Source organism: Xenopus laevis, chromosome 1L, assembly GCF_017654675.1.
Source record: "Xenopus laevis strain J_2021 chromosome 1L, Xenopus_laevis_v10.1, whole genome shotgun sequence".
NCBI classification, from domain to species: domain Eukaryota; kingdom Metazoa; phylum Chordata; class Amphibia; order Anura; family Pipidae; genus Xenopus; species Xenopus laevis.
Window position 1 is genome coordinate 232,906,892 of NC_054371.1, and position 13,161 is coordinate 232,920,052.

The following is a 13,161-nucleotide window of genomic DNA, read 5'->3' on the forward strand; positions in this document are numbered from 1 at the left end:
GTATGTTTAATGCAGAATCTTAAAATGTGTGAGTCTGTCCGTGGCACTAATAAGGGGTCTCTGCGTGGTGTCTGCTATTTCCTCCCAATCATTCTTGTCCGGGGGGTAATAGATCCCCATTTTAGTTTCACACGTGGGAGTGGGTCATACAGGCTACCTATCAACACCATATACAGACGGGACATCAGTTTCTTTTTGGAGGGGTTTAGTAGGGTGCTTTCAAGCATGGAGTATTGTATACTCTGTGGGTTTTTTTGGAATTCTTCTTGAAAAGCAAGGTGGATCTGAAACAGGGCAACCCTTTTAATATAAAATATAACAAAAGTGGTATAAACATGATACTTTCATTGGCTAACTAATATAATCATAGCAAGCTTTCCGAACATTTTAGTTCCTTTTATAAGCTGTAATATCCGCTTTATTGTAATCCGTTTGAAAAAGGAACTAAAATGTTGTGAAAGCTTGCTATGATTATATTAATAAAGGGATCACCTTTAGACAACTTTGTTGTTTTTATTTCAAATCGGGTTACCCTGTAACATTATTACTGGCTAACATGGTACAACAACTTTACCTGCAAAATATGTGTATAAAGGTATATTTGCTAGTTCTTCTCTTACCATCTGTGATCTTGTGATGAATGTCATGTAGTAGATGTTTGAGTCTCCTTACCCCTGCCCCTGCCCATCTCCAGCATAAGCTTCTACCATGCTATGGGATTTCCTGACTCACATACTGTGGGCTCCCTCCACTGGATGCTTGTTGTAACTACACAAGGCCATTTCATGTATATTCAGCACCTTCTTATGGCCAGTTACAGCAGTGGAATTGGACTTCACCAGCTACTGTAGTTTTACCATGTGACCCAGCACAGTGCCTTGTGGGAGTTAAGACTCAATTGTACAGTCCATGTTGTGGAAGAAGCACTAAGTTTCTCATCTCCTCACTGTAGCATCGCTGGTAACAAATAGACTCAAAGTTGCACCAAATCACCTCCACAACTGCCAGCACCCCCAGAGACATTGCTGTATATAAATGTCATGCCAGCTAGTGTTATAGTTATGTATTTGCTATGTTTCTGCATTATTATTCTTTGTACTCATTTCATTCCCCAGGGTAATATGTAGGGAGGACAGAACACTACCAGCCTGATGATTTGGGTTTGTTCCCCATAATCTGCTAATCTGATGGGTCCTGTAAATGGGCAGGAGCTGTCACTTGGTCCCTCTAGGAAGTGAATGGGAAATTAAGAGTTAAAGGGACCCTGTCATCGGAAAACATGTTTTTTTTCAAAACACATCAGTTAATAGTGCTACTCCAGCAGAATTCTGCACTGAAATCCATTTCTCAAAAGAGCAAACAGATTTTTTTATATTCAATTTTGAAATCTGACATGGGGCTAGACATATTGTCAATTTCCCAGCTGCCCCCAGTCATGTGACTTGTGCCTGCACTTTAGGAGAGAAATGCTTTCTGGCAGGCTGCTGTTTTTCCTTCTCAATGTAACTGAATGTGTCTCAGTGGGACATGGGTTTTTACTATTGAGTGTTGTTCTTAGATCTACCAGGCAGCTGTTATCTTGTGTTAGGGAGCTGTTATCTGGTTACCCTCCCATTGTTCTGTTGTTTGGCTGCTGGGAGAGGAGAGAGAGGGGGTGATATCACTCCAACTTGCAGTACAGCAGTAAAGAGTGATTGAAGTTTATCAGAGCACAAGTCACATGACTTGGGGCAGCTGGGAAATTGACAATATGTCTAGCCCCATGTCAGATTTCAAAATTGAATATAAAAAAATCTGTTTGCTCTTTTGAGAAATGGATTTCAGTGCAGAATTCTTCTGGAGCAGCACTATTAACTGATTCATTTTGAAAAAAATGTTTTTTGCCATGACAGTATCCCTTTAACAAGAAACTAAAATCAAAATAAAGACATTGCCCCACCCTGTGTGAGAGGGGGAGATAAAACCAGTTCCACTGGTTATAGAGAGAGAGAGTAAATTTTAGTATCGTTTATTGTTCCTGATTTCTGATGGCGGCTGCTGATCTGAGAGATGAGCTGAGCTGCTCCATCTGTACGAGCATTTATACTGATCCTGTATCCCTGCCGTGTGGCCATAACTTCTGCCGGGACTGTATTGAGAGAACATGGGACATCCAGGAGGAGACTTTCCTAGAAAATCCTTCTTGCCCTGAATGTAGGAAGACATTTAGTAGGAGAACTGAATTGACAAGAGACTGGAAGCTGCGTGGCCTGGTGGAGAGATTCCGTCCAACTGAGACAGAGCCGGGGGAGACTGGGATCTTCTGCACCTACTGTGTCCTCTCTCCTGTACCTGCTGCTAAATCCTGTCTCCTGTGTGAGGCTTCTCTGTGTGATACCCACCTGAGGGGGCACAGCAAGTCAGCAGAACATGTACTGACCCAACCCACCGACTCCTTTATGGGGAGAAAATGTTCTGTACACAATGAGCTCCTAAAGTATTACTGCTGTGAGGAGTCTGTCTGTGTCTGTGTGTCCTGCTGTCTGGCCGGAGAGCACGAGGGCCACAGGGTGGAGCTGCTGAGTGAGGCCTCTGAGAAGAAGAAAGAGAAACTGAGGCAAGTTCTGGATAAACTGAGGCCAGAGAGAGAGGAGACTGAGAGAGAAGCCCAGAGACTGCAGGAGCGCAGGAGAGAAGTGGCAGAAAAAGCAGCCGGTGAGACAGAGAGAGTCACTGCCCTGTTTAGAGACATCAGGGAACAGCTGGAAGCCCTAGAGAAGCGACTCCTGAGTGACATCTCCAGCCAGAAAGAGAAGCTCTCACTCACACTCACTAATCTGATGGAGCAGCTGGAAATAAAGAAGGACGAGCTGTCCAGGAAGATCCATCACATTGAGGAGCTGTGCAACATGGCAGATCCACTCACTGTCCTACAGGAACGGGAATCACATGGAGCTGCAGATAATGAGGGGGGCAGAGAGAGACATGATATAAAGGTCCCTGCTGTAGGGGATCTGGATGTGGATCTGATCTCAGAGACATTACTCACAGGCTTAGCTGCCATTGTGACTGGGGTAAAGGGAAGGATCTATGGGCAGGAGGCTACAGACCTGTTACTGGATATAAACACGGCTGGGAATAATGTATCTGTATCAGGGGACAGGAAATCTGCTTCCTACTCACGTACAGAGCAGTGTCACCCACAAACCCCAGAGAGATTTCAGGTTCCTCAGACTTTAAGCAGCAGGAGTTTCCCCTCAGGGCGACATTACTGGGAAGTGGAGGTCAGTGAATCAGGGATCTGGGGGGTAGGGGTGGCCTATCTCAGTATAGAGAGGAAAGGGGATCAGTCCTGGATTGGAAAGAATAACAAGTCCTGGTTTTTGTACAGAGGGTATAATAATAACTATTCAGTGAGACATGACAGTAAATTCACACAGTTACCCCACGTCCCTTCCTGCAGGAGAGTCAGGATCTCATTGGACTATGAGGCTGGACGTCTGTCCTTTTATGAGCTGAGTGAGCCAATCAGACACTTACACACCTTCACTGCCACATTCACTGAGCCCCTTCATGCTGCATTCTGGGTAGGGTGGGATACCTGTGTGAGAATCATTAGTTAGGACACTACCCAGCAGGAAACCCATTCCCAGAGTTGCCCTTACCCAGTGATACCATGAAAGGAAGGGAGTACAGGAGACATATTGATATTGGGCAGTTCTCTAGCACTTGGGCAGTCATTTTAATTAATTGTGAATGATTTACAAACACAGGTACTAAAGTGCAGTTGCCAATAGCAACCAAGTTAGCATGACATATTGAGATCTTGATTTTCACCATAAACAAATATTTCATGTTTAATTGTAGTTTTGGTCAAGGACAGTCATTCAATGTTATTTTTGTAACTGAGTACACTTTTCTAATTGGTTGTTGTGGGAAACCACCCTAATCCACCTTAAAGCATAATCATGAACTAATTGTGTATGTACTCAACCTATAAATAAATGGTCTGTTCACCAATATGGTAGAACAAAACAAATAAATACAGCCATGTCTTGATTCTGGTCTCTGCAATATTGCATTCGTATTCCTGCAGTCTGACAATCCATTTTTGTTTCTGGCAATGACCCGATTGCACCAGGATTGCACCACCAGATTTGGGACTAGACGTGATCCAAGAGACCACCACAGGTGCCCCTAGTAATGGAACTTCCCAAGCCAGCAGGTGAGCCCTTTGTATTCTTACCCAAGGAGATATACTTGCAAGGTGTTAACATGTCACACGAGTGGTCTTGAACATCACAAGCTCCATGGACCTCAGCTGCAGGAATAAGTATACGTATACCTAAATGTGTTGTTTGTTTGCTTTGTATCTCATGATATAATTATAGAGTGTCAGGGTAAGGGCACACTGGGCAATTTGGGGAGATTTAGATGCCTGGTGACTAATCGCCGTGACTTTGTGGCGACAAGTCTCCCCGAACGCCTTCCCTCACTCTGCGCCTGGCTAAAATTAAAAATTGCCGGTGCTAACCACACATGGCGATTCATTTTCCGAAGTTGCCTCACAAGGAAACATCGGGAGACTTTGGAAAATGAATTGCTGCATGTGATTAGCACCGGAAATTTTTCATTTTAGCCAGGCAGAGAGTGAGGGAAGGCGTTTGGGGAGATTGGTCGCTGCAAAGTCGCGGCGATTAGTCGCCAGGCGACTAAATCTCCCCGAATCACCCAGTGTGCCCTTACCCTTAAGCATTGAATGATATTTTACTGTACAGTTTATATACATAATTAAGTTGCTGTATAAGATTTAATGGTGCCAGGAGGTACAAGCTAGAACGTGTTACAACTGAAAAAAAAAAAAAAAAATATATATATATATATATATATATATATATATATATATATATATATATATATATTGAGAACCTAATGCATAACAATGTGGAGCTAGCACAAGGGGATCTAAGGAATTCAAGATATTATATTTACAAAAAATATATAAAAATATTAAAACAAGTAAAACAGTTTGAGGAAGAAAAGTCCAATCTGTCTGAAAAGCCATTCTGTCTTCTGCTCCTCCCATGAATGTAGTAAGTGAATATAGTGTCACTTGGTATCAACCCTTTCTCCGTTTAGCTCTTTTAGAGGGTGTTCTGGACCTTAACATTAATCCAGCAGGGCTTGTTAACCCTTTAAGTGCCACAGAACATAGAATCTACGTTCTGTGGAAAAGTAACTTGAAATGCCACAGAACGTAGATTCTACGTTCTGCAGCACTTCCGGGTTCTGGAGCGGAGGAGCGCCTGTTAGAGCCGCTCGCTCCATTCCTCCTCGATCCCCTGCCCCTAGGCAACGAGCAGAGTGGGGGATCGAGTGGCCCCTGGGGCGCAATCGCCCAGGGGCCCCAAAGCAGTAGCAGGCACGTGTTACTTACATGTCCTGCTGCTGCAGCCTGCACTGCGCCATACAGCTCCGCCCCCACAGCACAGGAACTGGCAGATCATCGCAGAGCTCTTCCTGGGACCCCTCCACATCGTGTGCAACAGTCTTCAGCGACTTTTTCAGGTTAGTGCAACAATTACACACACAAACACACCAACACACACTTATTACAGTAATACACACTTAGATTCACACTTACACACACTTACACATACATTTTTGGGGATTGGGGGGGTCACTTACACTCACTGCACTCACACACGTACACATGCACACACGCGCACATAACATGTAATTTACCAATTGTACACACGCACACGCACATACATGGCATTGTGTCTTTTTTTTTTTTTTTTCTTATCGCATCGTCTCTTTTTATGGCTGAAAAAAATGTTTTATTGCCATTACGAATAGCGTATTCGCTAACCATACTGTGTAATACCTTTTGTATGTTATTTCGGTGATTATATTGCAATTTTGGGTATTTTGGTGCATTTTTAGCCATTTTATTGAATTTTTAGCCATTTTATTGCATTTTCAGCTCTGCATATGTTGTGTTCACTTGTTTCTAGCCGTATAACCTGTTTGGCCCAGCTAAAATATTCAAACTGTGATTCTGACGGCCGATAACACTAGTCTGGAAAAAAAACATTGATTTTTGTGGTTTTATTGGATTTTTTTGCATTTCACTCTTTACTGCCTTATTTTGTTTTGCCTTGTAAATTTTATCTACTATATATCCATTTGGGGGTCTCTGTGCGCCACATAGTTTGGTATATCTATGCATATTGGGTATCAAAGTGTTCAGTAGACCCCTGGCGTTCATAGTTAGGATGTTTTATGCTGATAAGTTACGAAATGTGGGTCATATAATGGGGTAAAATTCAAGCTTTGTGATGATTTTCAGAAATTTGATAAAAACCGTTATGTTCAGTATTACTTTGCAGTTTGGCAGTTTGCAGTAGAAACACATATTTACCCATATTGGATTTGTCAGAATGTGTACTTTCTGAAAATATATGGTTATCTGGGGTCTCTGTACTGTTAGGGGGGTCTAATGTCGCATAATACACACACCGGGTGGTTATATTGCAGCAGCCAACGCTTCAGCCGTGAAAATGTCTATACACTATTATCATTTGGGGGTCTCTGTGCGCCACATAGTTTGGTATATCTATGCACATTGGGCATCAAACTGTTTAGTAGACCCTTATGTTTATATTTAGGATGTTTTATGCTGGTAATGATACATGGACAATACGATGCTGGAAAGTTGAAGCTTTGAGGCAATTTTCAGATATTTCACCAAAACTGACAATTTTGGGAAAGCCTTGCGACTCAGTAGTTTGGAGCAGAAAAGCATGGATACCCATTTTAGATTCTGTAGAATGTGTACTTTCCAAAAATATATGGGTTGGGGGTAAACATGTATTTCTGTGTTTTTACCCCACAAAAAATGCAGTCAATGTGTTGATTTTTCATTAGCTGAAGTTACCCACGGGACTGTTTGTATGCGCTAACTTCATTTTGGGGCCTCTAAATGCCAGATACTTTGGTAAACTTATGAACAATGGCCACCAAACTGTTTGGAGGAACCCTGGCAATCATATTTAGGGTGCTTTTTCTTATTACGTAATAATACATGGGTGATATGGTGCTGGGAAGTTGAAGGGTTGAGGCAATTTTCAGATATTTCACCAAAACCGACAATTTTGGGAAAGCCTTGTGACTCAGTAGTTTGGAGCAGAAAGGCATGGGTACCCATTTTAGATTCTGTAGAATGTGTACTTTCCAAAAATATATGGGTTTGGGGGGTAAACATATATTTCTGTGTTTTTACCCCACAAAAAATGCAGTCATTGTGTTGATTTCTCAGTAGCTGAAGTAAAGTCCTGAACAATTTGGATGTGCTAACTTCATATTGGTGTCTCTAAATGCCAGATACTTTGGTAAACCTATGCATAATGGGTATCAAACTGTTCAGTGGACCCCTGGCAATCATATTTCAGGTGCTTTTTCTTGGTACCTAATATAGTTTGGGATATGCGGAGCAGCAAAATAAAACCTTTGAAATGATTTTTCAAAATTTTGAATTTTTTTTGAAAAACCGCTATGTTCAGACAAGCTTTTATGTTTGGTAGTTGGGAGTAGAGAGACATAGTTACCCATTTTGTAATTGGCAGAATGTGTACTTTTCAAAAATGTATGCTTTTCTGGGGTAAACCTACGGTTTCAGGATTTTTTGCCTTGGAATCTAAAGCATGCCGTTTTCTGCCTTTCAAAATTCGGTAATATACTGCCGGGAGTTTTTGCTGTACAGAAATCCTAAATCTCCCTAAAACTATACATATCTGGTATTGGCACGTTCGAGAGACATAAGGCTTTCCAAATCAGTTGGATTTTCATCCGTAAAATGAAATATTTTTCTGGTATAAATTGATATACGATGAAAAATGGTAATTTTTTATTTTTTTTGGTATTTAGCACTATAAAGTTTTTTTGCACAGGTGGAAATACATGAAAACTCCTAGGTAAACTATAGGTTTCCCCTCAGAAAATGCCCCTAAAGTGAGAGAGCACAAAATGTTTCAAAAACGGCTGGCATTTCGCGTAACCAAAATGTGAAATTCTGCTGGCACTTAAGGGTTAAAAAGCTTAAACTATACAAACAATTTACACCGCAACATGCAGAGACATTGAACAGATTGTGAAATTGGGATTTGGTCCAAGGGTGTTGCCCATTTGGGAAACCTGTAAAGCCCACATGGTAAAGGAGGAGGATATGGAGGGGGACACAATAGAAATTAAGGATAAAAGGGGGGGAGAGTCATTAATTCAGGCCCTAAAATAACACTGGTTTGTGGACAATGATAAAGAGGTAATTGTTGTGGGGCTGGGTGGTAAATACATAAAAATGAAGGAAACTAAACCAATATCTGTAAGAGTGGGTCGGCAGTTAGAACTCATAACATCATTGCTGGTTTCTGATATTGTACCTGTAAATCTCTAGGGGGCAGATATATTATCACAAATACATGCATGTATAGAATTCACTGAAATTGGAATGCACCCCTAGATAACAATCTTCTAAATGTTGTTGCTGCCGTTTTTTGTTACTGACAGTTTCCAAGCAATCAACTGAGGATATTAAACATAAACTGGGGGCAAAAGGTAAATTTCATGTAGGAACATTTGGGTCATTTATCAACACTGGGCAAATTAGCCCATGGGCAGTAACCCATGGCAACCAATCAAATTGTTACATTCATTGTTCTACTTGCAGCTGGCTTTAAGAAGCTAATCACTGATTGGTTGCTATAGGTAACTGCCCATGGGCAAATTTGCCCAGTGTTGATAAATAAGCCCCATTGACTGTTCCTCCTATGCACATAAAACTAAAGGAGGGAGCCATATTGCCCAATACCCTCTAAGTGCACACCAAATTGAAGGAATAAAGAACAAATTTAGGAACATGAAAAAGTTGGGGTGCTCATAAAAGATTAGGTAACCAGTTAATTGTCAATTGGTCCTTCATTCTATAATAAAAATCTTAAATTGTGTGCAAACTAAACATCTTTTAGCAGCAAGACGAACAAAGTATGAATTATCTTTACTAACACCATCATATCTAAAGCTCACCATGCCACACTAATACCTGAAAAAAGGGAGGGGATGATGTTGACATATATGACTGTTTTTAAAAGATGCAAAGTGAGGTACAAGGGTTTGATAATGTAAAAGATGAACCTTTGTTACATCCTGATTGTGAATTGTTTTTCATATCCACTTACTTATGGAGTAACAAAAAAATACAAAGTAGCAGTGCACCCGCAAGTTAATTTGTAATTGAAATTGGCTAGAAGTTAATGTGTTTGGTTTTCTACATAAGAGAACAGTACTTGGGTGTTTAGGGATTGAAACATTAAAGATTTAAAAAATCATATTATATATCCTGGTCCAATATGTTTGGACTCTTGGACATTGCCACCAAACATGATACATAGTCCTTTTGTGACCACAGTCTCTGAAGTATCTATTGTTTGCTGTAGGTAGAAATTATGATATACGGGCTGGGACCAGATACCACCTAAGTAAGACCTTATAATTAGCTTCTAGTAATGACACGTTCCTAGAAGATCTCCTCACGTTATTCCATATAATTCCCCAGTCTTCAAGACTCATTTGTTAATCCATATAGTTTTGCCATGCTTGTACATAAGAAATTTGTTGGCTGTCAGAGATTTAAAAAAAGTTACTGTACAGGATTGAAATAACTTTAAGTACTTTAGTAGCGTTACATCACCAAAATTCAAAAAAGGTTTGGGTTTGATTTATTCCTTTAGTGGAATCCCATAATGCTTGGATGTAATGTAGTATTTGGCATGTTCTAAACCTTTCACTTTGCATTATCTTATATTTATCAATCGATTCCTGGGGAGTATACGGGCCTGATAATGAAAGCAATTGTCCAGTTGTCAGGATGTTCTGATCAATCCACCACTGAAAAGGTAAATGGAGTTGGCCCGGAGGAAACATGGGATTACCCAATAATGGGGCAGCCGGTAACATTGGTGATTTGAGGCTAAATCGGTCACACACACAATCCCATATTTTCAAAGTATGTTGTAAACAGACGCTACCTATTTTAGGTCTAGATCTAGAGGGACACCAGATTAAAGCTGCCGGTTGGTATGGTAATGAAAATAAAGCTTCTAATAGTACCCAATGAGGACTATTTACTGTTGCATGGGAGAGTTGGGCAGCTTTATGTGAATTGTTTTTTGATGGATCTCGCTACTGTACTGAGGATGGTAAATATCATATGCTGTTGTAACATTTGTCTGATGTTTTAGTTCAGCAGAATCTACCTCCACATGTAGCTGAGCTCCAAGCACTCATCACATCATTCACACTAGCGGAAGGTCAAAGGGCAAACATCTTTTCTGATAGCAGGTACTGGTACTGTACGGCATTTGTCTTGACTATCTTCCAATTTGGAGGGCCAACATTTTATGACATCATCAGGTAAACCAAATAAGAATACAAATACAAATTTAGTAAAACAGCTATTGTTAGCATTACAGCTTCCAACTGAAGTAGCCATTCTTACAGCACACACAAAGCTTCAACCTCCAGAAGCTACAAGAAAATGCAAAAGCTGATGAGAGCCAAGTCAGCTGCCCTCTTGCCAATAATGACCGTAAGTTACATCCGGAATGACCACAAAGGGCCATTAGACATGAATATCCTGGCTACAATACAAGACTAGGCCCATGAAATGGAAAAAGGAAAGTGGTCAAAGCTGGGAGCCACCAGAGATGACAAAGGTCTCTGGAGGAATGGACTAATATACTGTCTACAAAAGCACTATATGCTATGAGAACACACCTACAGTAACTCATGGACACATGGTAATCCTGGTCAGGTAGTCAAATCTCCAAAATGGCACTTTGCTAAACCAGAATAACCCTTCCAGCAATTACAAATATACTTCAGCCAACTCCCAAATTAGGTCCATATGAATATGTATTAGTATGTATTGACATGTTCTCAGGATGGCCTGAGGCATGGACAAGTTGCTAAGGCTGCAACAAAAGCAACTGCTAAGAAACCTTTAAATGAAGTAATGTGTAGGTATTATTTACCAGCCTAAATTGTAACTGTCTTCCATTGCTTTGTTCTCAATATGCACCAATCCAAGAGGCCCTTACAAACTGTCACCTATGAAATCTGGTATTGGATGGGATTGTATTTCCCTCAACAACTATAAGCTTTACTCTCAGAAATGACTGATTATGTAGTTGTTGTACAGAAATATCTAAATGAAATACACAAATATGTTTTTGATTCTATTCCAGATCCAAATGTCATTACTGGTTCACACTATCTTAAATCTGGTGACTGGGTAGTGATTAAAAAGCACGTGAGGAAAAACTTGGACCCAAGATTTGAAGGTCGTTTCTCAGTGCAATCAGTAATACCTACTTCAGGAAAATTATATAACAAAGATATATAGATACATGTTTCCAATTGTAGTAGAGCAAGTGAACCCGACAAGCATATATTTGTATTTTAGTACTACTGGTTTTTGGTTTTGTTCATATGTCCTCTAGCAAATGTCATATTATGAAGAACCAAATCCTTACATGGCTTTACAAAAAAAAAGAATAACTGAGGAAGCAAATAGAACTTATTGTTGAGTGTGTGGCATTAGGGCGACTGATTCAAAGGGACTACCCATGGTAGCTTTCCTAATTTCTGCTCATACACGACAGACAGAAATATAACTATATAATTATATATTATAAAGGTCCCACAAACAGCCTGTGTGTTGTACTATAGTTATGTGGAATCCAGACTTGGTCAGAAACTACATAACTAATGTCAGGTACATTCCATTTAACTAAGGGCAGAGACACATGGGCAGATTTGGGGGACAAAATCTCTATCCCGCCATCCGGCAGAAGGCAGGGTAAGGCAATTCAGGGAGATTAGTTTCCCAGAATAAAAGGAGATTTGTTGCCAGGTGACTAATCTCCCCAAATCTGCCTGTGTGTCTCTGCCTTTAATGACAGATTATAATTCCGGAGAGAGCCCATAGGCAGCAGGACAAACAGCTAAAGAGCATCATCTCATTTTACTGATTTGCTTATGTAAACTTACCTCCCACATGGGGTCCTGTTAATGGGGTGCAGGACTAGTTTTCATGTCGGGCTCTGCAGATATTTATGTTTACTTTCCAAATTCTCTCCACCCCCTCAGGAAAGAGAAGTCTGGTGAGAATGTTACCCTTTACTCTTTCCTTGTTCTCTGCCATTACCTGAAAATGTGATGTTTGTTTTTATAAATGTGCTGAGGTTGTTGTACATTGGTGCTCAGTGGGTGATATTTGGGAATAGTAAGTAAGTTAGTTGAGTAGATCTCAGGACTACTATGAGCCTGTCCCATAATGTCCCATAATTCCATAATGATCATTTCCATGTTTCTTCTGAACTGGATTAATAGGAATGATCAAATTCTTCAGCCCTTCTTTTATTCTTTTTTTTACTTTTCCATATATTCCATATGTTTTATTCTTTATAAATAAAAAATATAATACATTTATTGTTAATATTGTCATTGACTAATATAAATGGAGGGGGCGCCAATAGTTCCTCACAGGGGGGCCCCACAAACTCCAGTTACACCACTGCCCAGTATTACTCACGTGTCAGTTGGAGGAACAGAGTCACAGACTGCAGGACGAGGCAGCAGGACAGCAGGACAATCAGTACAATGGGAGTCACAGGGAGTGTACAAGCCAATCAGGTGCCTCTACTACCCCACAATTGCCTGCCCCCCTCTTGCACCCACAACAGAGACTCCCTGTATAACAGATGGGGGTTATGTGCCCCGGGGGTCTCACCTCACTGTCAGGTACAAGTGTCCCGGGGGCAGAAGGGGATAAACAGAGATGAGTGTTAGTGATATTGCCCCCCCATGCCATACAGTGACATATAGTGGAACTATTGCCCCAGTGTGGGGTTAATATACACATAATCTGCTCAATAGATGCTTAAAGGGCCAGTAGCACCAGCACATTGGCTTCAGGATTTGGTCTTTTTCAACAGGATTTAGATTCGGCCAAACCCTTCTGCCCGGCTGTACCAAATCTGAATTCTAATTAGCATATGCAAATTAGGGATGGGGAGGGAAATTAAGTTACTTTTTGTCACAAAACAAGGAACTTAAAAATAT

At 40.7% G+C, this 13,161-nt stretch overlaps 1 protein-coding gene across 1 annotated transcript; it reads left to right on the plus strand.

Moving 5' to 3' along the window:
- Positions 1-2,027: 2,027 nt before the first annotated feature.
- Positions 2,028-4,048, plus strand: LOC121396203 (E3 ubiquitin/ISG15 ligase TRIM25-like). The gene has a single exon (XM_041570886.1). It carries the CDS (start codon positions 2,028-2,030, stop codon positions 3,600-3,602), a length of 1,575 nt encoding a protein of 524 aa, XP_041426820.1. The 3' UTR covers positions 3,603-4,048.
- The last annotated feature ends 9,113 nt before the right edge of the window (positions 4,049-13,161 follow it).